Below are 26,923 nucleotides of genomic sequence, written 5' to 3'. Positions count from 1 at the left end.
TTTTAGAAAGTTAAAATACAAGGAGGGGAGGGTCTCTAGCCCCCTACTCCCGTCCCTTTTAGTCGCCTTCTACGACATGTGAGGAATGTGTGGGAAGTATTCTTTCTCCCCTATCACCAGGGATATATATATATATATATATATTTTTTTTTTGCTTTGTCGCTGTCTCCCGCGTTTGTGAGGTAGTGCAAGGAAACAGACGAAAGAAATGGCCCAACCCACCCCCATACACATGTATATACATACGTCCACACACGCAAATATACATACCCACACAGCTTTCCATGGTTTACCCCAGATGCTTCACATGCCCTGATTCAATCCACTGACAGCACGTCAACCCCGGTATACCACATCGCTCCAATTCACTCTATTCCTTGCCCTCCTTTCACCCTCCTGCATGTTCAGGCCCCGATCACACAAAATCTTTTTCACTCCATCTTTCCACCTCCAATTTGGTCTCCCACTTCTCCTCGTTCCCTCCACCTCCGACACATATATCCTCTTGGTCAATCTTTCCTCACTCATTCTCTCCATGTGCCCAAACCATTTCAAAACACCCTCTTCTGCTCTCTCAACCACGCTCTTTTTATTTCCACACATCTCTCTTACCCTTACGTTACTCACTCGATCAAACCACCTCACACCACACAATGTCCTCAAACATCTCATTTCCAGCACATCCATCCTCCTGCGCACAACTCTATCCATAGCCCAAGCCTCGCAACCATACAACATTGTTGGAACCACTATTCCTTCAAACATACCCATTTTTGCTTTCCGAGATAATGTTCTCGACTTCCACACATTCTTCAAGGCCCCCAGAATTTTCGCCCCCTCCCTCACCCTATGATCCACTTCCGCTTCCATGTTTCCATCCGCTGCCAGATCCACTCCCAGATATCTAAAACACTTTACTTCCTCCAGTTTTTCTCCATTCAAACTCACCTCCCAATGGACTTGACCCTCAACCCTACTGTACCTAATAACCTTGCTCTTATTCACATTTACTCTTAACTTTCTTCTTCCACACACTTTACCAAACTCAGTCACCAGCTTCTGCAGTTTCTCACATGAATCAGCCACCAGCGCTGTATCATCAGCGAACAACAACTGACTCACTTCCCAAGCTCTCTCATCCCCAACAGACTTCATACTTGCCCCTCTTTCCAAAACTCTTGCATTTACCTCCCTAACAACCCCATCCATAAACAAATTAAACAACCATGGAGACATCACACACCCCTGCCGCAAACCGACATTCACTGAGAACCAATCACTTTCCTCTCTTCCTACACGTACACATGCCTTACATCCTTGATAAAAACTTTTCACTGCTTCTAACAACTTTCCTCCTACACCATATATTCTTTATACCTTCCACAGAGCATCTCTATCAACTCTATCATATGCCTTCTCCAGATCCATAAATGCTACATACAAATCCATTTGCTTTTCTAAGTATTTCTCACATACATTCTTCAAAGCAAACACCTGATCCACACATCCTCTACCACTTCTGAAACCACACTGCTCTTCCCCAATCTGATGCTCTGTACATGCCTTCACCCTCTCAATCAATACCCTCCCATATAATTTACCAGGAATACTCAACAAACTTATACCTCTGTAATATATATATATATATATATATATATATATATATATATATATATATATATATATATATATATATATATATTTTTATTTTGCTTTGTCGCTGCCTCCCGCATTTGCGAGGTAGCGCAACGAAACAGACGAAGGAAATGGCACAACCCACTCCCATACACAATGTACACACACACACGCAAATATACATACCAATACATCTCAATGTACACATATATATACATACACAGACATACATATATACCCATGCACACAATTCACACTGCCTGCCCCTATTCATTCCCATCGCCACCTCGCCACACATGGAATACCATCCCCCTCCCCCTCATGTGTGCGAGGTAGCACTAGGAAAAGACAACAAAGGCCCCATTCGTTCACACTCAGTCTCAGCTGTCACGCAATAATGCCCGAAACCACAGCTCCCTTTCCACATCCAGGCCCCACACACTTTCCATGGTTTACCCCAGACGCTTCACATGCCCTGATTCAATCCACTGACAGCACGTCAACCCCGGTATACCACATCGATCCAATTCACTCTATTCCTTGCCCGCCTTTTACCCTCCTGCATGTTCAGGCCCCGATCACACAAAATCTTTTTCACTCCATCTTTCCACCTCCAATGTGGTCTCCCACTTCTCCTCGTTCCCTCCACCTCCGACACATATATCCTCTTGGTCAATCTTTCCTCACTCATTCTCTCCATGTGCCCAAACCATTTCAAAACACCCTCTTCTGCTGTCTCAACCACGCTCTTTTTATTTCCACACATCTCTCTTACCCTTACATTACTTACTCGATCAAACCACCTCACACCACACATTGTCCTCAAACGTCTCATTTCCAGCACATCCACCCTCCTGCGCACAACTCTATCCATAGCCCACGCCTCGCAACCATACAACATTGTTGGAACCACTATTCCTTCAAACATACCCATTTTTGCTTTCCAAGATAATGTTCTCGACTTCCATACATTCTTCAAGGCTCCCAGGATTTTCGACCCCTCCCTCACCCTATGATTCACTTCCGCTTCCATGGTTCCATCCGCTGCCAGATCCACTCCCAGATATCTAAAACACTTTACTTCCTCCAGTTTTTCTCCATTCAAACTTACCTCCCAACTGACTTGACACTCAACCCTACTGTACCTAATAACCTTGCTCTTATTCACATTTACTCTTAACTTTCTTCTTTCACACACTTTACCAAACTCAGTCACCAGCTTCTGCAGTTTCTCACATGAATCAGCCACCAGCGCTGTATTATCAGTGAACAACAACTGACTCACTTCCCAAGCTCTCTCATCCACAACAGACTTCATTCTTGCCCCTCTTTCCAAAACTCTTGCATTCACCTCCCTAACAACCCCATCCATGAACAAATTAAACAACCATGGAGACATCACACACCCCTGCCGCAAACCTAAATTCACTGAGAACCAATCACTTTCCTCTCTTCCTACACGTACACATGCCTTACATCCTCGATAAAAACTTTTTACTGCTTCTAACAACTTGCCTCCCACACCATATATTCTTAATACCTTCCACAGAGCATCTCTATCAACTCTATCATATGCCTTCTCCAGATCCATAAATGCTACATACAAATCCATTTGCTTTTCTAAGTATTTCTCACATACATTCTTCAAAGCAAACACCTGATCCACACATCCTCTACCACTTCTGAAACCACACTGCTCTTCCCCAATCTGATGCTCTGTACATGCCTTCACCCTCTCAATCAATACCCTCCCATATAATTTACCAGGAATACTCAACAAACTTATACCTCTGTAATTTGAGCACTCACTCTTATCCCCTTTGCCTTTGTACAATGGCACTATGCACGCATTCCGCCAATCCTCAGGCACCTCACCATGAATCATACATACATTAAATAACCTTACCAACCAGTCAACAATACAGTCACCCCCTTTTTTAATAAATTCCACTGCAATACCATCCAAACCTGCTGCCTTGCTGGCTTTCATCTTCCGCAAAGCTTTTACTACCTCTTCCCTGTTTACCAAATCATTTTCCCCAACCCTCTCACTTTGCACACCACCTCGACCAAGACACCCAATATCTGCCACTCTATCATCAAACACATTCAACAAACCTTCAAAATACTCACTCCATCTCCTTCTCACATCACCACTACTTGTTATCACCTCCCCATTAGCGCCCTTCACTGAAGTTCCCATTTGCTCCCTTGTCTTACGCACTTTATTTACCTCCTTACAGAACATCTTTTTATTCTCCCTAAAATTTGATTAAAATTTTTAAAGGGAAAGTAAATGTTTATAGTTGTGTTACTGGAGTGATAGTTTTCATACATGGTGCTCTGACAAGAAAATAGTGAAATTGGAAAAGAATGTAGCTTAGACATTGAAGCTTATTCTTTCATTGAAATGTGAACAAAAGGAGCATTTTTCAAAGTGATAGAGATAGAAAGCAAAAAGGTGTTTTTCATGAATGTACTGGAAAAGCTGAGGTCTAGATAAACTTTTGGTCTGTCAAGGCTTTCTTATGGCGGATGACCAACTACCTACCCTCATGTATCCAAGATATGGTTGTACTTTGTGTAATGAAGACAATTGAGAAACATCATAAGCCAATATTCCAGTTTCATGATAAGAGAAGTGGTCCAGGCAGTATGATACAGTGGTTAAATTGATGAAAACTACTATTGATGTTTGTGTAAATAAATTATACATTTCCCTTTTCCATAGCCAGAGGTTGAACCATAATGTGACATTCATTTTTTTAATTTCATTTCAAGATAGAAGTTTCAGTTTCCTGATTATTTCTTACATTTTTCATATGTATATATATATATATATATATATATATATATATATATATATATATATATATATATATATATATATGATAGAGTTGATAGAGATGCTCTGTGGAAGGTATTAAGAATATATGGTGTGGGAGGCAAGTTGTTAGAAGCAGTGAAAAGTTTTTATCGAGGATGTAAGGCATGTGTACGTGTAGGAAGAGAGGAAAGTGATTGGTTCTCAGTGAATGTAGGTTTGCGGCAGGGGTGTGTGATGTCTCCATGGTTGTTTAATTTGTTTATGGATGGGGTTGTTAGGGAGGTAAATGCAAGAGTCCTGGAAAGAGGGGCAAGTATGAAGTCTGTTGGGGATGAGAGAGCTTGGGAAGTGAGTCAGTTGTTGTTCGCTGATGATACAGCGCTGGTGGCTGATTCATGTGAGAAACTGCAGAAGCTGGTGACTGAGTTTGGTAAAGTGTGTGGAAGAAGAAAGTTAAGAGTAAATGTGAATAAGAGCAAGGTTATTAGGTACAGTAGGGTTGAGGGTCAAGTCAATTGGGAGGTGAGTTTGAATGGAGAAAAACTGGAGGAAGTGAAGTGTTTTAGATATCTGGGAGTGGATCTGTCAGCGGATGGAACCATGGAAGCGGAAGTGGATCATAGGGTGGGGGAGGGGGCGAAAATTTTGGGAGCCTTGAAAAATGTGTGGAAGTCGAGAACATTATCTCGGAAAGCAAAAATGGGTATGTTTGAAGGAATAGTGGTTCCAACAATGTTGTATGGTTGCGAGGCGTGGGCTATGGATAGAGTTGTGCGCAGGAGGATGGATGTGCTGGAAATGAGATGTTTGAGGACAATGTGTGGTGTGAGGTGGTTTGATCGAGTAAGTAACGTAAGGGTAAGAGAGATGTGTGGAAATAAAAAGAGCGTGGTTGAGAGAGCAGAAGAGGGTGTTTTGAAATGGTTTGGGCACATGGAGAGAATGAGTGAGGAAAGATTGACCAAGAGGATATATGTGTCGGAGGTGGAGGGAACGAGGAGAAGAGGGAGACCAAATTGGAGGTGGAAAGATGGAGTGAAAAAGATTTTGTGTGATCGGGGCCTGAACATGCAGGAGGGTGAAAGGAGGGCAAGGAATAGAGTGAATTGGAGCGATGTGGTATACAGGGGTTGACGTGCTGTCAGTGGAGTGAATCAAGGCATGTGAAGCGTCTGGGGTAAACCATGGTAAGCTGTGTAGGTATGTATATTTGCGTGTGTGGACGTGTGTATGTACATGTGTATGGGGGGGGGGGGGTTGGGGCCATTTCTTTCGTCTGTTTCCTTGCGCTACCTCGCAAACGCGGGAGACAGTGACAAAGTATAAAAAAAAAAAAAAAAAAAAAATATATATATATATATATACACATATATATGTGTGTGTGTATATGTGTGTATGTGAGTATATGTGTGTATATGTGTGTGTATGTATATATATATATATATATCATCCCTGGGGATAAGGGTGAAAGAATACTTCCCACGCATTCCTCACATGTCGTAGAAGGCGACTAGAGGGGACGGGAGCTGGGGGCCAGAAATCCTCCCCTCCTTGTATTTTCAACTTTCTAAAATATGGGAAACAGATGGAGTCATGCGGGGAGTGCTCATACTCCTCGTAGACTCAGGTTGGGGTGTCTAAATGTGTGTGGATGTGACCAAGATGTGAAAAAAGGAGAGATAGGTAGTATGTTTGAGGAAAGGAACCTGGATGTTTTGGCTCTGAGTGAAACGAAGCTCAAGGGTAAAGGGGAAGAGTGGTTTGGGAATGTCTTGGGAGTAAAGTCAAGGGTTAGTGAGAGGACAAGAGCAAGGGAAGTAGTAGCAGTACTCCTGAAACAGGAGTTGTGGGAGTATGTGATAGAATGTAAGAAAGTAAATTCTCCATTAATATGGGCAAAACTGAAAGTTGATGGAGAGAGATGGGTGATTATTGGTGCATATGCACCTGGGCATGAGAAGAAAGATCATGAGAGGCAAGTGTTTTGGGAACAGCTGAATGAGTGTGTTAGTGGTTTTGATGCACGCGACCGGGTTATAGTGATGGGTGATTTGAATGCAAAGGTGAGTAATGTGGCAGTTGAGGGAATAATTGGTATACATGGGGTGTTCAGTGTTGTAAATGGAAATGGTGAAGAGCTTGTAGATTTATGTGCTGAAAAAAGACTGGTGATTGGGAATACCTGGTTTAAAAAGCGAGATATACATAAGTATACGTATGTAAGTAGGAGAGATGGCCAGAGAGCGTTACTGGATTGCGTGTTAATTGACAGGCGTGCGAAAGAGAGACTTTTGGATGTAAATGTGCTGAGAGGTACAACTGGAGGGATGTCTGATCATTATCTTGTGGAGGCTAAGGTGAAGATTTGTATGGGTTTTCAGAAAAGAAGAGTGAATGTTGGGGTGAAGAGGGTGGTGAGACTAAGTGAGCTTGGGAAGGAGACTTGTGTGAGGAAGTACCAGGAGAGACTGAGTACAGAATGGAAAAAGGTGAGAACAATGGAAGTAAGGGGAGTGGGGGAGGAATGGGATGTATTTAGGGAATCAGTGATGGATTGCGCAAAAGATGCTCGTGGCATGAGAAGCGTGGGAGGTGGGTTGATTAGAAAGGGTAGTGAGTGGTGGGATGAAGAAGTATGATTATTAGTGAAAGAGAAAAGAGAGGCATTTGGACGATTTTTGCAGGGAAAAAATGCAATTGAGTGGGAGATGTATAAAAGAAAGAGACAGGAGGTCAAGAGAAAGGTGCAAGAGGTGAAAAAGAGGGCAAATGAGAGTTGGGGTGAGAGAGTATCATTAAATTTTAGGGAGAATAAAAAGATGTTCTGGAAGGAGGTAAATAAAGTGCGTAAGACAAGGGAGCAAATGGGAACTTCAGTGAAGGGCGCAAATGGGGAGGTGATAACAAGTAGTGGTGATGTGAGAAGGAGATGGAGTGAGTATTTTGAAGGTTTGTTGAATGTGTTTGATGATAGAGCAGATATAGGGTGTCTTGGTCAAGGTGGTGTGCAAAGTGAGAGGGTTAGGGAAAATGATTTGGTAAACAGAGAAGAGGTAGTGAAAGCTTTGCGGAAGATGAAAGCCGGCAAGGCAGCAGGTTTGGATGGTATTGCAGTGGAATTTATTAAAAAAGGGGGTGACTGTATTGTTGACTGGTTGGTAAGGTTATTTAATGTATGTATGACTCATGGTGAGGTGCCTGAGGATTGGCGGAATGCGTGCATAGTGCCATTGTACAAAGGCAAAGGGGATAAGAGTGAGTGCTCAAATTACAGAGGTATAAGTTTGTTGAGTATTCCTGGTAAATTATATGGGAGGGTATTGATTGAGAGGGTGAAGGCATGTACAGAGCATCAGATTGGGGAAGAGCAGTGTGGTTTCAGAAGTGGTAGAGGATGTGTGGATCAGGAGTTTGCTTTGAAGAATGTATGTGAGAAATACTTAGAAAAGCAAATGGATTTGTATGTAGCATTTATGGATCTGGAGAAGGCATATGATAGAGTTGATAGAGATGCTCTGTGGAAGGTATTAAGAATATATGGTGTGGGAGGAAGTTGTTAGAAGCAGTGAAAAGTTTTTATCGAGGATGTAAGGCATGTGTACGTGTAGGAAGAGAGGAAAGTGATTGGTTCTCAGTGAATGTAGGTTTGCGGCAGGGGTGTGTGATGTCTCCATGGTTGTTTAATTTGTTTATGGATGGGGTTGTTAGGGAGGTAAATGCAAGAGTTTTGGAAAGAGGGGCAAGTATGAAGTCTGTTGGGGATGAGAGAGCTTGGGAAGTGAGTCAGTTGTTGTTCGCTGATGATACAGCGCTGGTGGCTGATTCATGTGAGAAACTGCAGAAGCTGGTGACTGAGTTTGGTAAAGTGTGTGGAAGAAGAAAGTTAAGAGTGAATGTGAATAAGAGCAAGGTTATTAGGTACAGTAGGGTTGAGGGTCAAGTCAATTGGGAGGTGAGTTTGAATGGAGAAAAACTGGAGGAAGTGAAGTGTTTTAGATATCTGGGAGTGGATCTGGCAGCGGATGGAACCATGGAAGCGGAAGTGGATCATAGGGTGGGGGAGGGGGCGAAAATTCTGGGGGCCTTGAAGAATGTGTGGAAGTCGAGAACATTATCTCGGAAAGCAAAAATGGGTATGTTTGAAGGAATAGTGGTTCCAACAATGTTGTATGGTTGCGAGGCGTGGGCTATGGATAGAGTTGTGCGCAGGAGGATGGATGTGCTGGAAATGAGATGTTTGAGGACAATGTGTGGTGTGAGGTGGTTTGATCGAGTGAGTAACGTAAGGGTAAGAGAGATGTGTGGAAATAAAAAGAGCGTGGTTGAGAGAGCAGAAGAGGGTGTTTTGAAGTGGTTTGGGCACATGGAGAGGATGAGTGAGGAAAGATTGACCAAGAGGATATATGTGTCGGAGGTGGAGGGAACGAGGAGAAGAGGGAGACCAAATTGGAGGTGGAAAGATGGAGTGAAAAAGATTTTGTGTGATCGGGGCCTGAACATTCAGGAGGGTGAAAGGAGGGCAAGGAATAGAGTGAATTGGAGCGATGTGGTATACGGGGTTGACGTGCTGTCAGGGGGATTGAATCAAGGCATGTGAAGCGTCTGGGGTAAACCATGGAAAGCTGTGTGGGTATGTATATTTGCGTGTGTGGACGTATGTATATACATGTGTAGGGGGAGGGGTTGGGCCATTTCTTTCGTCTGTTTCCTTGCGCTACCTCGCAAACGCGGGAGACAGCGACAAAGTATAAAAAAAAAAAAATATATTATATATATATATATATATATATATATATATATAATATATATTATTATATATATTTTATATATATACATTGAAATGTATAGGTATGTATATGTGCATGTGTGGACATGTATGTATATACATGTGCATGTGTGGACATGTATGTATATCATGTGCATGTGTGGACTGTATGTATATACATGTGTATGGGGGTGGGTTGGGCCATTCTTTTGTCTGTTTCCTTGTGCTACCTTGCTAACGTGGGAGATAGCGACAAAGTTTAATAATATCTATTCCTGAAATATAAACTTGTTCATAGAGATAGGGTTATACTATGCAAAAAGCCAATATTCACTACAAAAAAAAAAAAGGCTGTCAAACAAGGGAACAAGGGGAATGGGGAGACCAAACTGGATATAGAAAGATGGAGTGAAAAAGATGTTGAGCAACGGGGTATGAACATATAACAGGGTGAAAGACATTCATGGGACACATTTGAAACTGGATTGATGTGGTATGCTGGTGTCAACATGTTGTCAATGGACTGAACCAGAGCATGTGAAACATCTGGGGTAAACCAAGGAAAGTTCTGTGGGGCCTGGCTGTGGTTTAGGTGCATTAGGCATGACAGCTAGAGAAGGGAGTGAGCAGATGTGGTCTTTTTCGTCTGCTTCTGGCACTACCTCAATAATCCAGGAAATGGCAATCAAGTATGAAAAAAAATTCTCATACTCTTTTTCAGGTACATGCAGCAACAAGACACTTACCCTGAGGAATATAAGTTGTTTGAAAGCAATTTTATTGTAGTAGAGACCTCTTGAACGCGGCAGATTTAAAAGTTCCAGTTGCTTCTGTTGATCTGCATCCACATCATTATTAATTTTCCATCATGAGTAAGTTCATGGATCTGCCGACGAAGCTGCTGAATGTTCAGTTCCTGAAATAAGATTAAATAATAAGTAATATTGATAGTAAGATTAAAGATGATCGGAACATTCTTGTTATCAAAGTGTTTATGGAGTAAACAGAAGGTAATGCTAAGATTTAATTACTGTATAATGATGATGACTGAGAAGATGGTGATATACTACTAGCAGTTATGACAGTCCCTTCAGAAAGTAATTCTGGAAAATTAAAGTTTGACTCACTGACTGTGGTGGCCCTATATATCATATATAACCCCAATGAAAATTCACTAAAAAAAAAATTCTTGATTTTCCATGCTAAGAAAAAGATTTATTTTCTCTAAAACACACACCATATAAGACAATATGGCAGATCTAAACTTATTGATATGATGAAGCTCTTAGGTACAAATATTCCTTCAGGTAGGAGAGTCAAAGCCTATTTTACCAGCTGTATGATGCATCCCTAACCCTATGACTCAATATGTAAACATTTCCTTATTACACCAATACTATAGCTTTTTTACACTTATATGTATATTTCACTTTCTATATACAACAATGCTATTTCTCTTACTACAAATGATAAATGTTTTGGTATTTACCATATATGTAATATATTTACCCTACTTGCTTTCCTTATTACACCTTCAAACATGGGTGTATACACAGAAGCACATCACAATTAGTATACAAGCAGTGTGTTTCCTGCACTTTCCTGTGTCCTTGAGTGTTATTGTCATGATAATGACACCTTGGGCCAAGGATGCCTGGAGATATTGGGTGTGCTTCCTTTACAAACCATAATATTAATTTGTTTCAGTCACTATCATATCCATCAAATCACTGTCAAAATACTCTAAGAAACATTCTAGCTATTCTTGGAGACAGAACAAGCACCTATTATACCTGACTTCCTTCTTATTTTCATTTTTATTTTGCTTTGTTTCTGTCTCCCGTGTTTTGCGAGGGTAGTGCAAGGAAACAGACAAAGAATGGCCCAACCCACCCACATACACATGCATTATCAAACATGTCCACACACGCAAATATACATACCTATTTCATTCAATAAAATTTCATATATATACACACACAGACATATACATATATCACATGTACATAATTCATACTTTCTGCCTTTATTTATTCCCATTGCCACCTTGCCACACATGTAATAACAACCCCCCCTCATGTGGCGACGGTAGCGCTAGGAAAAGACAACAAAGGCCCCATTCGTTCACACTCAGTCTCTAGCTGTCATGTAATAATGCACCGAAACCACAGCACCCTTTCCACATCCAGGCCCCACAGAACTTTCCATGGTTTACCCAGACGCTTCACATGCCCTGGTTCAATCCACTGACAGCACGTCAACCCCGGTATACCACATTCGATCCAATTCACTCTATTCCTTGCCCGCCTTTTACCCTCCTGCATGTTCAGGCCCCGATCACACAAAATCTTTTTCACTCCATCTTTCCACCTCCAATGTGGTCTCCCACTTCTCCTCGTTCCCTCCACCTCCGACACATATATCCTCTTGGTCAATCTTTCCTCACTCATTCTCTCCATGTGCCCAAACCATTTCAAAACACCCTCTTCTGCTGTCTCAACCACGCTCTTTTTATTTCCACACATCTCTCTTACCCTTACATTACTTACTCGATCAAACCACCTCACACCACACATTGTCCTCAAACGTCTCATTTCCAGCACATCCACCCTCCTGCGCACAACTCTATCCATAGCCCACGCCTCGCAACCATACAACATTGTTGGAACCACTATTCCTTCAAACATACCCATTTTTGCTTTCCAAGATAATGTTCTCGACTTCCATACATTCTTCAAGGCTCCCAGGATTTTCGACCCCTCCCTCACCCTATGATTCACTTCCGCTTCCATGGTTCCATCCGCTGCCAGATCCACTCCCAGATATCTAAAACACTTTACTTCCTCCAGTTTTTCTCCATTCAAACTTACCTCCCAACTGACTTGACACTCAACCCTACTGTACCTAATAACCTTGCTCTTATTCACATTTACTCTTAACTTTCTTCTTTCACACACTTTACCAAACTCAGTCACCAGCTTCTGCAGTTTCTCACATGAATCAGCCACCAGCGCTGTATTATCAGTGAACAACAACTGACTCACTTCCCAAGCTCTCTCATCCACAACAGACTTCATTCTTGCCCCTCTTTCCAAAACTCTTGCATTCACCTCCCTAACAACCCCATCCATGAACAAATTAAACAACCATGGAGACATCACACACCCCTGCCGCAAACCTAAATTCACTGAGAACCAATCACTTTCCTCTCTTCCTACACGTACACATGCCTTACATCCTCGATAAAAACTTTTTACTGCTTCTAACAACTTGCCTCCCACACCATATATTCTTAATACCTTCCACAGAGCATCTCTATCAACTCTATCATATGCCTTCTCCAGATCCATAAATGCTACATACAAATCCATTTGCTTTTCTAAGTATTTCTCACATACATTCTTCAAAGCAAACACCTGATCCACACATCCTCTACCACTTCTGAAACCACACTGCTCTTCCCCAATCTGATGCTCTGTACATGCCTTCACCCTCTCAATCAATACCCTCCCATATAATTTACCAGGAATACTCAACAAACTTATACCTCTGTAATTTGAGCACTCACTCTTATCCCCTTTGCCTTTGTACAATGGCACTATGCACGCATTCCGCCAATCCTCAGGCACCTCACCATGAATCATACATACATTAAATAACCTTACCAACCAGTCAACAATACAGTCACCCCCTTTTTTAATAAATTCCACTGCAATACCATCCAAACCTGCTGCCTTGCTGGCTTTCATCTTCCGCAAAGCTTTTACTACCTCTTCCCTGTTTACCAAATCATTTTCCCCAACCCTCTCACTTTGCACACCACCTCGACCAAGACACCCAATATCTGCCACTCTATCATCAAACACATTCAACAAACCTTCAAAATACTCACTCCATCTCCTTCTCACATCACCACTACTTGTTATCACCTCCCCATTAGCGCCCTTCACTGAAGTTCCCATTTGCTCCCTTGTCTTACGCACTTTATTTACCTCCTTACAGAACATCTTTTTATTCTCCCTAAAATTTGATTAAAATTTTTAAAGGGAAAGTAAATGTTTATAGTTGTGTTACTGGAGTGATAGTTTTCATACATGGTGCTCTGACAAGAAAATAGTGAAACTGGAAAAGAATGTAGCTTAGACATTGAAGCTTATTCTTTCATTGAAATGTGAACAAAAGGAGCATTTTTCAAAGTGATAGAGATAGAAAGCAAAAAGGTGTTTTTCATGAATGTACTGGAAAAGCTGAGGTCTAGATAAACTTTTGGTCTGTCAAGGCTTTCTTATGGCGGATGACCAACTACCTACCCTCATGTATCCAAGATATGGTTGTACTTTGTGTAATGAAGACAATTGAGAAACATCATAAGCCAATATTCCAGTTTCATGATAAGAGAAGTGGTCCAGGCAGTATGATACAGTGGTTAAATTGATGAAAACTACTATTGATGTTTGTGTAAATAAATTATACATTTCCCTTTTCCATAGCCAGAGGTTGAACCATAATGTGACATTCATTTTTTTAATTTCATTTCAAGATAGAAGTTTCAGTTTCCTGATTATTTCTTACATTTTTCATATGTATATATATATATATATATATATATATATATATATATATATATATATATATATATATATATATGATAGAGTTGATAGAGATGCTCTGTGGAAGGTATTAAGAATATATGGTGTGGGAGGCAAGTTGTTAGAAGCAGTGAAAAGTTTTTATCGAGGATGTAAGGCATGTGTACGTGTAGGAAGAGAGGAAAGTGATTGGTTCTCAGTGAATGTAGGTTTGCGGCAGGGGTGTGTGATGTCTCCATGGTTGTTTAATTTGTTTATGGATGGGGTTGTTAGGGAGGTAAATGCAAGAGTCCTGGAAAGAGGGGCAAGTATGAAGTCTGTTGGGGATGAGAGAGCTTGGGAAGTGAGTCAGTTGTTGTTCGCTGATGATACAGCGCTGGTGGCTGATTCATGTGAGAAACTGCAGAAGCTGGTGACTGAGTTTGGTAAAGTGTGTGGAAGAAGAAAGTTAAGAGTAAATGTGAATAAGAGCAAGGTTATTAGGTACAGTAGGGTTGAGGGTCAAGTCAATTGGGAGGTGAGTTTGAATGGAGAAAAACTGGAGGAAGTGAAGTGTTTTAGATATCTGGGAGTGGATCTGTCAGCGGATGGAACCATGGAAGCGGAAGTGGATCATAGGGTGGGGGAGGGGGCGAAAATTTTGGGAGCCTTGAAAAATGTGTGGAAGTCGAGAACATTATCTCGGAAAGCAAAAATGGGTATGTTTGAAGGAATAGTGGTTCCAACAATGTTGTATGGTTGCGAGGCGTGGGCTATGGATAGAGTTGTGCGCAGGAGGATGGATGTGCTGGAAATGAGATGTTTGAGGACAATGTGTGGTGTGAGGTGGTTTGATCGAGTAAGTAACGTAAGGGTAAGAGAGATGTGTGGAAATAAAAAGAGCGTGGTTGAGAGAGCAGAAGAGGGTGTTTTGAAATGGTTTGGGCACATGGAGAGAATGAGTGAGGAAAGATTGACCAAGAGGATATATGTGTCGGAGGTGGAGGGAACGAGGAGAAGAGGGAGACCAAATTGGAGGTGGAAAGATGGAGTGAAAAAGATTTTGTGTGATCGGGGCCTGAACATGCAGGAGGGTGAAAGGAGGGCAAGGAATAGAGTGAATTGGAGCGATGTGGTATACAGGGGTTGACGTGCTGTCAGTGGAGTGAATCAAGGCATGTGAAGCGTCTGGGGTAAACCATGGTAAGCTGTGTAGGTATGTATATTTGCGTGTGTGGACGTGTGTATGTACATGTGTATGGGGGGGGGGGGTTGGGGCCATTTCTTTCGTCTGTTTCCTTGCGCTACCTCGCAAACGCGGGAGACAGCGACAAAGTATAAAAAAAAAAAAAAAAATATATATATATATATACACATATATATGTGTGTGTGTATATGTGTGTATGTGAGTATATGTGTGTATATGTGTGTGTATGTATATATATATATATATATCATCCCTGGGGATAAGGGTGAAAGAATACTTCCCACGCATTCCTCACATGTCGTAGAAGGCGACTAGAGGGGACGGGAGCTGGGGGCCAGAAATCCTCCCCTCCTTGTATTTTCAACTTTCTAAAATATGGGAAACAGATGGAGTCATGCGGGGAGTGCTCATACTCCTCGTAGACTCAGGTTGGGGTGTCTAAATGTGTGTGGATGTGACCAAGATGTGAAAAAAGGAGAGATAGGTAGTATGTTTGAGGAAAGGAACCTGGATGTTTTGGCTCTGAGTGAAACGAAGCTCAAGGGTAAAGGGGAAGAGTGGTTTGGGAATGTCTTGGGAGTAAAGTCAAGGGTTAGTGAGAGGACAAGAGCAAGGGAAGTAGTAGCAGTACTCCTGAAACAGGAGTTGTGGGAGTATGTGATAGAATGTAAGAAAGTAAATTCTCCATTAATATGGGCAAAACTGAAAGTTGATGGAGAGAGATGGGTGATTATTGGTGCATATGCACCTGGGCATGAGAAGAAAGATCATGAGAGGCAAGTGTTTTGGGAACAGCTGAATGAGTGTGTTAGTGGTTTTGATGCACGCGACCGGGTTATAGTGATGGGTGATTTGAATGCAAAGGTGAGTAATGTGGCAGTTGAGGGAATAATTGGTATACATGGGGTGTTCAGTGTTGTAAATGGAAATGGTGAAGAGCTTGTAGACTTATGTGCTGAAAAAAGACTGGTGATTGGGAATACCTGGTTTAAAAAGCGAGATATACATAAGTATACGTATGTAAGTAGGAGAGATGGCCAGAGAGCGTTACTGGATTGCATGTTAATTGACAGGCGTGTGAAAGAGAGACTTTTGGATGTAAATGTGCTGAGAGGTACAACTGGAGGGATGTCTGATCATTATCTTGTGGAGGCTAAGGTGAAGATTTGTATGGGTTTTCAGAAAAGAAGAGTGAATGTTGGGGTGAAGAGGGTGGTGAGAGTAAGTGAGCTTGGGAAGGAGACTTGTGTGAGGAAGTACCAGGAGAGACTGAGTACAGAATGGAAAAAGGTGAGAACAATGGAAGTAAGGGGAGTGGGGGAGGAATGGGATGTATTTAGGGAATCAGTGATGGATTGCGCAAAAGATGCTCGTGGCATGAGAAGCGTGGGAGGTGGGTTGATTAGAAAGGGTAGTGAGTGGTGGGATGAAGAAGTATGATTATTAGTGAAAGAGAAAAGAGAGGCATTTGGACGATTTTTGCAGGGAAAAAATGCAATTGAGTGGGAGATGTATAAAAGAAAGAGACAGGAGGTCAAGAGAAAGGTGCAAGAGGTGAAAAAGAGGGCAAATGAGAGTTGGGGTGAGAGAGTATCATTAAATTTTAGGGAGAATAAAAAGATGTTCTGGAAGGAGGTAAATAAAGTGCGTAAGACAAGGGAGCAAATGGGAACTTCAGTGAAGGGCGCAAATGGGGAGGTGATAACAAGTAGTGGTGATGTGAGAAGGAGATGGAGTGAGTATTTTGAAGGTTTGTTGAATGTGTTTGATGATAGAGCAGATATAGGGTGTCTTGGTCAAGGTGGTGTGCAAAGTGAGAGGGTTAGGGAAAATGATTTGGTAAACAGAGAAGAGGTAGTGAAAGCTTTGCGGAAGATGAAAGCCGGCAAGGCAGCAGGTTTGGATGGTATTGCAGTGGAATTTATTAAAAAAGGGGGTGACTGTATTGTTGACTGGTTGGTAAGGTTATTTAATGTATGTATGACTCATGGTGAGGTGCCTGAGGATTGGCGGAATGCGTGCATAGTGCCATTGTACAAAGGCAAAGGGGATAAGAGTGAGTGCTCAAATTACAGAGGTATAAGTTTGTTGAGTATTCCTGGTAAATTATATGGGAGGGTATTGATTGAGAGGGTGAAGGCATGTACAGAGCATCAGATTGGGGAAGAGCAGTGTGGTTTCAGAAGTGGTAGAGGATGTGTGGATCAGGTGTTTGCTTTGAAGAATGTATGTGAGAAATACTTAGAAAAGCAAATGGATTTGTATGTAGCATTTATGGATCTGGAGAAGGCATATGATAGAGTTGATAGAGATGCTCTGTGGAAGGTATTAAGAATATATGGTGTGGGAGGAAAGTTGTTAGAAGCAGTGAAAAGTTTTTATCGAGGATGTAAGGCATGTGTACGTGTAGGAAGAGAGGAAAGTGATTGGTTCTCAGTGAATGTAGGTTTGCGGCAGGGGTGTGTGATGTCTCCATGGTTGTTTAATTTGTTTATGGATGGGGTTGTTAGGGAGGTAAATGCAAGAGTTTTGGAAAGAGGGGCAAGTATGAAGTCTGTTGGGGATGAGAGAGCTTGGGAAGTGAGTCAGTTGTTGTTCGCTGATGATACAGCGCTGGTGGCTGATTCATGTGAGAAACTGCAGAAGCTGGTGACTGAGTTTGGTAAAGTGTGTGGAAGAAGAAAGTTAAGAGTGAATGTGAATAAGAGCAAGGTTATTAGGTACAGTAGGGTTGAGGGTCAAGTCAATTGGGAGGTGAGTTTGAATGGAGAAAAACTGGAGGAAGTGAAGTGTTTTAGATATCTGGGAGTGGATCTGGCAGCGGATGGAACCATGGAAGCGGAAGTGGATCATAGGGTGGGGGAGGGGGCGAAAATTCTGGGGGCCTTGAAGAATGTGTGGAAGTCGAGAACATTATCTCGGAAAGCAAAAATGGGTATGTTTGAAGGAATAGTGGTTCCAACAATGTTGTATGGTTGCGAGGCGTGGGCTATGGATAGAGTTGTGCGCAGGAGGATGGATGTGCTGGAAATGAGATGTTTGAGGACAATGTGTGGTGTGAGGTGGTTTGATCGAGTGAGTAACGTAAGGGTAAGAGAGATGTGTGGAAATAAAAAGAGCGTGGTTGAGAGAGCAGAAGAGGGTGTTTTGAAGTGGTTTGGGCACATGGAGAGGATGAGTGAGGAAAGATTGACCAAGAGGATATATGTGTCGGAGGTGGAGGGAACGAGGAGAAGAGGGAGACCAAATTGGAGGTGGAAAGATGGAGTGAAAAAGATTTTGTGTGATCGGGGCCTGAACATTCAGGAGGGTGAAAGGAGGGCAAGGAATAGAGTGAATTGGAGCGATGTGGTATACCGGGGTTGACGTGCTGTCAGTGGATTGAATCAGGGCATGTGAAGCGTCTGGGGTAAACCATGGAAAGCTGTGTAGGTATGTATATTTGCGTGTGTGGACGTATGTATATACATGTGTATGGGGGGGGTTGGGCCATTTCTTTCGTCTGTTTCCTTGCACTACCTCGCAAACGCGGGAGACAGCGACAAAGTATAATAAATAAATAAATACATAAATATATATATATATATATATATATATATATCCCTGGGTATAGGGGATAAAGAATACTTCCCACACATTCCTCACGTGTCGTAGAAGGTGACTAAAGGGGACGGAAGTAGGGGGCTAGAGACCCTCCCCTCCTTGTATTTTAACTTTCTAAAAGGTGAAACAGAAGAAGGAGTCACGCGGGGAGTGCTCATCCTCCTAGAAGGCTCAGATTGGGGTGTCTAAATGTGTGTGGATGTAACCAAGATGAGAAAAAAGGAGAGATAGGTAGTATGTTTGAGGAAAGGAACCTGGATGTTTTGGCTCTGAGTGAAACGAAGCTCAAGGGTAAAGGGGAAGAGTGGCTTGGGAATGTCTTGGGAGTAAAGTCAGGGGTTAGTGAGAGGACAAAAGCAAGGGAAGGAGCAGCACTACTGAAACAGGAGTGGTGGAAGTATGTGATAGAGTGTAAGAAAGTAAACTCTAGATTGATATGGGTAAAACTGAAAGTTGATGGAGAGGGATGGGTGATTATTGGTGCATATGCACCTGGGCATGAGAAGAAAGATCATGAGAGGCAAGTGTTTTGGGAGTAGCTGAATGAATGTGTTAGTGGTTTTGATGCACGAGACCGGGTGATAGTGATGGGTGATTTGAATGCAAAGGTGAGTAATGTGGCAGTTGAGGGAATAATTGGTGTACATGGGGTGCTCAGTGTTGTAAATGGAAATGGTGAAGAGCTTGTAGATTTATGTGCTGAAAAAGGACTGGTGATTGGGAATACCTGGTTTAAAAAGAGAGATATACATAAGTATACGTATGTAAGTAGGAGAGATGGCCAGAGAGCATTATTGGATTACATGTTAATTGATAGGCGCGTGAAAGAGAGACTTTTGGATGTTAATGTGCTGAGAGGTGCAACTGGAGGGATGTCTGATCATCACCTTGTGGAGGCGAAGGTGAAGATTTTGTAGAGGTTTTCAGAAAAGAAGAGAGAATGTCGGGGTGAAGAGAGTGGTGAGAGTAAGTGAGCTTGGAAAGGAGACTTGTGTGAGGAAGTACCAGGAGAGACTGATACAGAATGGAAAAAGGTGAGAACAAAGGAGGTAAGGGGAGTGGGGTTGGAATGGGATGTATTCAGGGAAGCAGTGATAGCTTGCGCAAAAGATGCTTGTGGCATGAGAAGTGTAGGAGGTGGGTAGACTAGAAAGGGTAGTGAGTGGTGAGATGAAGAAGTAAGATTATTAGTGAAAGAGAAGAGAGAGGCATTTGGATGATTTTTGCAGGGAAAAAATGCAAATGAGTGGGAGATGTATAAAAGAAAGAGGCAGGAGGTCAAGAGAAAGGTGCAAGAGGTGAAAAAGAGGGGAAATGAGAGTTGGGGAGAGAGAGTATCATTAAATTTTAGGGAGAACAAAAAGATGTTTTGGAAGGATGTAAATAAAGTGCAAAAGACAAGGGAACAAATGGGAACTTCAATGGGGAGGTGATAACAAGTAGTGGTGATGTGGGAAAGATATGGAGTGAGTATTTTGAAGGTTTGTTGGATGTGTTTGATGACAGAGTGGCAGATATAGGGTGTTTTGGTCGAGGTGGTGTGCAAAGTGAGAGGGTTACGGAAAATGATTTGGTAAACAGAGAAGAGGTAGTAAAAGCTTTGTGGAAGATGAAAGTTGGCAAGACAGTGGGTTTGGACGGTATTGCAGTGGAATTTATTAAAAAAGGGGGTGACTGTATTGTTGACTGTTTGGTAAGGTTATTCAATGTATGTATGATTCATGGTGAGGTGCCTGAGGATTGGTGGAATGCTTGCATAGTGCCATTGTACAAAGGCAAAGGGGATAAGAGTGAGTGCTCAAATTACAAAGGTATAAGTTTGTTGAGTATTCCTGGTAAATTATATGGGAGGGTATTGATTGAGAGGGTGAAAGCATGTACAGAGCATCAGATTGGGGAAGAACAGCGTGGTATCAGAAGTGGTAGAGGATGTGTGGATCAGGTGTTTGCTTTGAAGAACGTATGTGAGAAATACTTAGAAAAGCAAATGGATTTGTATGTAGCATTTATGGATCTGGAGAAGGCATATGATAGAGTTGATAGAGATGCTCTGTGGAAGGTATTAAGAATATATGGTGTGGGAGGCAAGTTGTTAGAAGCAGTGAAAAGTTTTTATCGAGGATGTAAGGCATGTGTACGTGTAGGAAGAGAGGAAAGTGATTGGTTCTCAGTGAATGTAGGTTTGCGGCAGGGGTGTGTGAAGTCTCCATGGTTGTTTAATTTGTTTATGGATGGGGTTGTTAGGGAGGTGAATGCAAGAGTTTTGGAAAGAGGGGCAAGTATGCAATCTCTTGTGGATGAGAGAGCTTGGGAAGTGAGTCAGTTGTTGTTTGCTGATGATACAGCGCTGGTGGCTGATTCATGTGAGAAACTGCAGAAGCTGGTGACTGAGTTTGGTAAAGTGTGTGGAAGAAGAAAGTTAAGAGTAAATGTGAATAAGAGCAAGGTTATTAGGTACAGTAGGGTTGAGGGTCAAGTCAATTGGGAGGTGAGTTTGAATGGAGAAAAACTGGAGGAAGTGAAGTGTTTTAGATATCTGGGAGTGGATCTGGCAGCGGATGGAACCATGGAAGCGGAAGTGGATCATAGGGTGGGGGAGAGGGCGAAAATTCTGGGGGCCTTGAAGAATGTGAGGAAGTCAAGAACATTATCTCGGAAAGCAAAAATGGGTATGTTTGAAGGAATAGTGTTCCAACAATGTTGTATGGTTGCGAGGCGTGGGCTATGGATAGAGTTGTGCGCAGGAGGATGGATGTGCTGGAAATGAGATGTTTGAGGACAATTGTGGTGTGAGGTGGTTTGATCGAGTGAGTAACGTAAGGGTAAGAGAGATGTGTGGAAATAAAAAGAGCGTGGTTGAGAGAGCAGAAGAGGGTGTTTTGAAGTGGTCTGGGCACATGGAGAGGATGAGTGAGGAAAGATTGACCAAGAGGATATATGTGTCAGAGGTGGAGGGAGCAAGGAGAAGAGGGAGACCAAATTGGAGGTGGAAAGATGGAGTGAAAAAGATTTTGTGTGATCGGGGCCTGAACATGCAGGAGGGTGAAAGGAGGGCAAGGAATAGAGTGAATTGGAGCGATGTGGTATACCGGGGTTGACGTGCTGTCAGTGGATTGAATCAAGGCATGTGAAGCGTCTGGGGTAAACCATGGAAAGCTGTGTAGGTATGTATATTTGCGTGTGTGGACGTATGTATATACATGTGTATGGGGAGGGTTGGGCCATTTCTTTCGTCTGTTTCCTTGCGCTACCTCGCAAACGCGGGAGACAGCGACAAAGTATAAAAAAAAAAAAAATATATATATATATATATATATATATATATATATATATATATATATATATATATATATATATATACATTGAAATGTATAGGTATGTATATGTGCATGTGTGGACATGTATGTATACATGTGCATGTGTGGACATGTATGTATATACATGTGCATGTGTGGACATGTATGTATATACATGTGTATGTGGGTGGGTTGGGCCATTCTTTTGTCTGTTTCCTTGTGCTACCTTGCTAACGTGGGAGATAGCGACAAAGTTTAATAATATCTATTCCTGAAATATAAACTTGTTCATAGAGATAGGGTATACTATGCAAAAAGCCAATATCTCACTACAAAAAAAAAAAAGGCTGTCAAAACAAGGGAACAAGGGGAATGGGGAGACCAAACTGGATATAGAAAGATGGAGTGAAAAAGATGTTGAGCAACCGGGGTATGAACATATAACAGGGTGAAAGACATTCATGGGACACAGTGAAACTGGATTGATGTGGTATGCTGGTGTCAACATGTTGTCAATGGACTGAACCAGAGCATGTGAAACATCTGGGGTAAACCAAGGAAAGTTCTGTGGGGCCTGGCTGTGGTTTAGGTGCATTAGGCATGACAGCTAGAGAAAGGGAGTGAGCAGATGTGGTCTTTTTCGTCTGCTTCTGGCACTACCTCAATAATCCAGGAAATGGCAATCAAGTATGAAAAAAAATTCTCATACTCTTCTCAGGTACATGCAGCAACAAGACACTTACCCTGAGGAATATAAGTTGCTTTGAAAGCAATTTTATTGTAGTAGAGACCTCTTGAACGCGCAGATTTAAAAGTTCCAGTTGCTTCTGTTGATCTGCATCCACATCATTATTATTTCCATCATGAGTAAGTTCATGGATCTGCCGACGAAGCTGCTGAATGTTCAGTTCCTGAAATAAGATTAAATAATAAGTAATATTGATAGTAAAGATTAAAGATGATCGGAACATTCTTGTTATCAAAGTGTTTATGGAGTAAACAGAAGGTAATGCCTAAGATTTAATTACTGTATAATGATGATGACTGAGAAGATGGTGATATACTACTAGCAGTTATGACAGTCCCTTCAGAAAGTAATTCTGGAAAATTAAAGTTTGACTCACTGACTGTGGTGGCCCTATATATCATATATAACCCCAATGAAAATTCACTAAAAAAAAAAATTCTTGATTTTCCATGCTAAGAAAAAGATTTATTTTCTCTAAAACACACACCATATAAGACAATATGGCAGATCTAAACTTATTGATATGATGAAGCTCTTAGACAAATATTCCTTCAGGTAGGAGAGTCAAAGCCTATTTTACCAGCTGTATGATGCATCCCTAACCGTATGACTCAATATGTAAACATTTCCTTATTACACCAATACTATAGCTTCTTTACACTTATATGTATATGCACTTTCTATATACAACAATGCTATTTCTCTTACTACAAATGATAAATGTTTTGGTATTTACCATATATGTACATATATTTACCCTACTTGCTTTCCATATACACCTTCAAACATGGGTGTATACACAGAAGCACATCACAATTAGTATACAAGCAGTGTGTTTCCTGCACTTTCCTGTGTCCTTGAGTGTTATTGTCATGATAATGACACCTTGGCCAAGGATGCCTGGAGATATTGGCTGTGCTTCCTTTACAAAACCATAATATTAATTTGTTTCAGTCACTATCATATCCATCAAATCACTGTCAAAATACTCTAAGAAACATTCTAGCTATTCTTGGAGACAGAACAAGCACCTATTATACCTGACTTCCTTCTTATTTTCATTTTTATTTTGCTTTGTTTCTGTCTCCCGTGTTAGCGAGGTAGTGCAAGGAAACAGACAAAAGAATGGCCCAACCCACCCACATACACATGCATATACAAACATGTCCACACACGCAAATATACATACCTATACATCTCAATATATACATATATATACACACACAGACATATACATATATACACATGTACATAATTCATACTTTCTGCCTTTATTTATTCCCATTGCCACCTTGCCACACATGTAATAACAACCCCCCCCTCATGTGAGCGAGGTAGCGCTAGGAAAAGACAACAAAGGCCCCATTCGTTCACACTCAGTCTCTAGCTGTCATGTAATAATGCACCGAAACCACAGCACCCTTTCCACATCCAGGCCCCACAGAACTTTCCATGGTTTACCCCAGACGCTTCACATGCCCTGGTTCAATCCACTGACAGCACGTCAACCCCGGTATACCACATCGTTCCAATTCACTCTATTCCTTGCACACCTTTCACCCTCCTGCATGTTCAGGCCCTGATCGCTCAAAATCTTTTTCACGCCATCTTTCCACCTCCAATTTGGTCTCCCACTTCTCCTCGTTCCCTCCACCTCTGACACATATATCCTCTTGGTCAATCTTTCCTCACTCATTCTCTCCATGTGACCAAACCATTTCAAAACACCCTCTTCTGCTCTCTCAACCAAACTCTTTTTATTTCCACACGTCTCTCTTACCCTATTATTACTTACTCGATCAAACTACCTCACACCACATATTGTCCTCAAACATCTCATTTCCAGTACATCCACCCTCCTGCGCACAACTCTATCCATAGCCCACGCCTCACAACCATACATCATTGTTGGAACCACTATTCCTTCAAACATACCCATTTTTACTTTCCAAGATAACGTTCTCGACTTCCAAACATTCTTCAAGGCTCCCAGAATTTTCATTCCCTCCCCCACCCGATGATTCACTTCCGCTTCCATGGTTCCATCCGCTGCCAGATCCACTCCCAGATATCTAAAACACTTTACTTCCTCCATTCAAACTTACCTCCCAATTGACTTGTCCCTCAACCCTACTATACCTAATAACCTTGCTCTTATTCACATTCACTCTCAACTTTCTTCTTTCACACACTTTACCAAACTCAGTCACCAGCTTCTGCAATTTCTCACATGAATCAGTCACCAGCACTGTATCATCAGTGAACAACAACTGACTCACTTCCCAAGCTCTCTCATCCACAACAGACTGCATACTTGCCCCTCTTTCCAAAACTCTTGCATTCACCTCCCTAATAACCCCATCCATAAACAAATTAAACAACCATGGAGACATCATGCACCCCTTCCACAAACCTACATTCACTGAGAACCAATCACTTACCTCTCTTCCTACATGTACACATGCCTTACATCCTCGATAAAAACTTTTCACTGTTTCTAACAACTTGCCTCCCACACCATATATTCTTAATACCTTCCACAGAGTATCTACCAACTCTATCATATGCATTCTCCAGATCCATAAATGCTACATACAAATCCATTTGCTTTTCTAAGTATTTCTCACATACATTCTTCAAAGGAAACATCTGATTCACACATTCTCTACCACTTCTGAAACCACACTGCTCTTCCCCAATCTGATGCTCTGTACACACCTTCACCCTCTCAATCAATGCCCTCCCATATAATTTCCCAGGAATACTCAACAAACTTATACCTCTGTAATTTGAGCACTCACTTTTATCCCCTTTGCCTTTGTACAATGGCACTGTGAAATTATTCCGCCAATCCTCAAGCACCTCACCATGAGTCATACATATATTAAATAACCTTACTAACCAGTCAACAATACAGTCACCACTTTTTTAATAAATTCCACTGCAATACCATCCAAATCCGCTGCCTTGCTGGCTTTCATCTTCTGCAAAGCTTTTACTACCTCTTCTCTGTTTACCAAATCATTTTCCCTAACCCTCTCACTTTGCACACCACCTCGACCAAAACACCCTATATCTGCCACTCTATTAAACACACTCAACAACCCTTCAAAATACTCACTCCATCTCTTCTCATATCACCACTACTTGTTATCACCTCCCCATTAGCCCCCTTCACTGAAGTTCCCATTGATTTCCTTGTCTTACGCACTTTATTTACCTCCTTCCAAAACATCTTTTTATTCTCCCTAAAATTCAATGATACACTCTCACCCCAACTCTCATTTGCCCTCTTTTTCACCTCTTGCACCTTTCTCTTGACCTCCTGCCTCTTTCTTTTATACATCTCCCACTCATTTGCATTATTTCCCTGCAAAAATCGTCCAAATGCCTCTCTCTTCTCTTTCACTAACAATCTTACTTCTTCATCCCACCACTCACTTCCCTTTCTAATCAACCCACCTCCCACGCTTCTCATGCCACAAGCATCTTTTGCTGAAGCCATCACTGCTTCTCTAAATACATCACATTCCTCCCCCACTCCCCTTACCTCCTTTGTTCTCACCTTTTTCCTTTCTGTACTCATTCCCTCCTGGTACTTCCTAACACAAGTCTCCTTCCCAAGCTCACTTACTCTCACTACTCTCTTCACCCCAACATTCTCTCTTCTTTTCTGAAAACCTCTACAAATCTTCATCTTCGCCTCCACAAGATAATGATCAGATATCCCTCCAGTTGCACCTCTCAGTACATTAACATCCAAGAGTCTCTCTTTCATGCGCCTATCAATTAACATGTAATCCAATAATGCTCTCTGGCCATCTCTCCTACTTACATACGTATACTTATGTATATCTCTCTTTTTAAACCAGGTATTCCCAATCGCCAGTCCTTTTTCAGCACATAAATCTACAAGCTCTTCACCATTTCCATTTACAACACTGAACATCCCATGTACACCAATTATTCCCTCAACTGCCACATTACCCACCTTTGCATTCAAATAACCCATCACTACAACCCAGTCTCGAGCATCAAAAATACTAACACACTCACTCAGCTGCTCCCAAAACACTTGCCTCTCATGATCTTTTTCTCATGCCCAGATGCATATGCACCAATAATCACCCATCTCCCTCCATCCATTTTCAGTTTTACTCATATCAATTTAGAGTTTACTTCATTACACTGTATCACATACTCCTACCACTCCTGTTTCAGGAGCAGTGCTGCTCCTTCCCTTGCTGTTGTCCTCTCACTAACCCCTGACTTTA

General features: G+C 41.8%; 1 protein-coding gene across 7 annotated transcripts in view; it reads right to left on the bottom strand.

The window, feature by feature from the left end:
• The window catches only part of LOC139750309 (coiled-coil domain-containing protein 39-like), a 512,953-nt gene that overhangs the window by 93,758 nt on the left and 392,272 nt on the right, over window positions 1-26,923 (bottom strand). For all 7 annotated transcript variants that reach the window (XM_071664954.1, XM_071664953.1, XM_071664952.1 and 4 more), the window contains one exon: window positions 22,645-22,812. In XM_071664954.1, the coding sequence (XP_071521055.1) occupies window positions 22,645-22,812 (168 nt within the window). The remainder of the gene's footprint in view (window positions 1-22,644; window positions 22,813-26,923) is intronic.

This window comes from Panulirus ornatus, chromosome 9 (genome assembly GCF_036320965.1).
Source record: "Panulirus ornatus isolate Po-2019 chromosome 9, ASM3632096v1, whole genome shotgun sequence".
Classification (NCBI taxonomy): domain Eukaryota; kingdom Metazoa; phylum Arthropoda; class Malacostraca; order Decapoda; family Palinuridae; genus Panulirus; species Panulirus ornatus.
Note: the sequence above shows the minus strand (reverse complement) of the source record. Positions and strands in the feature narration are given on the sequence as shown.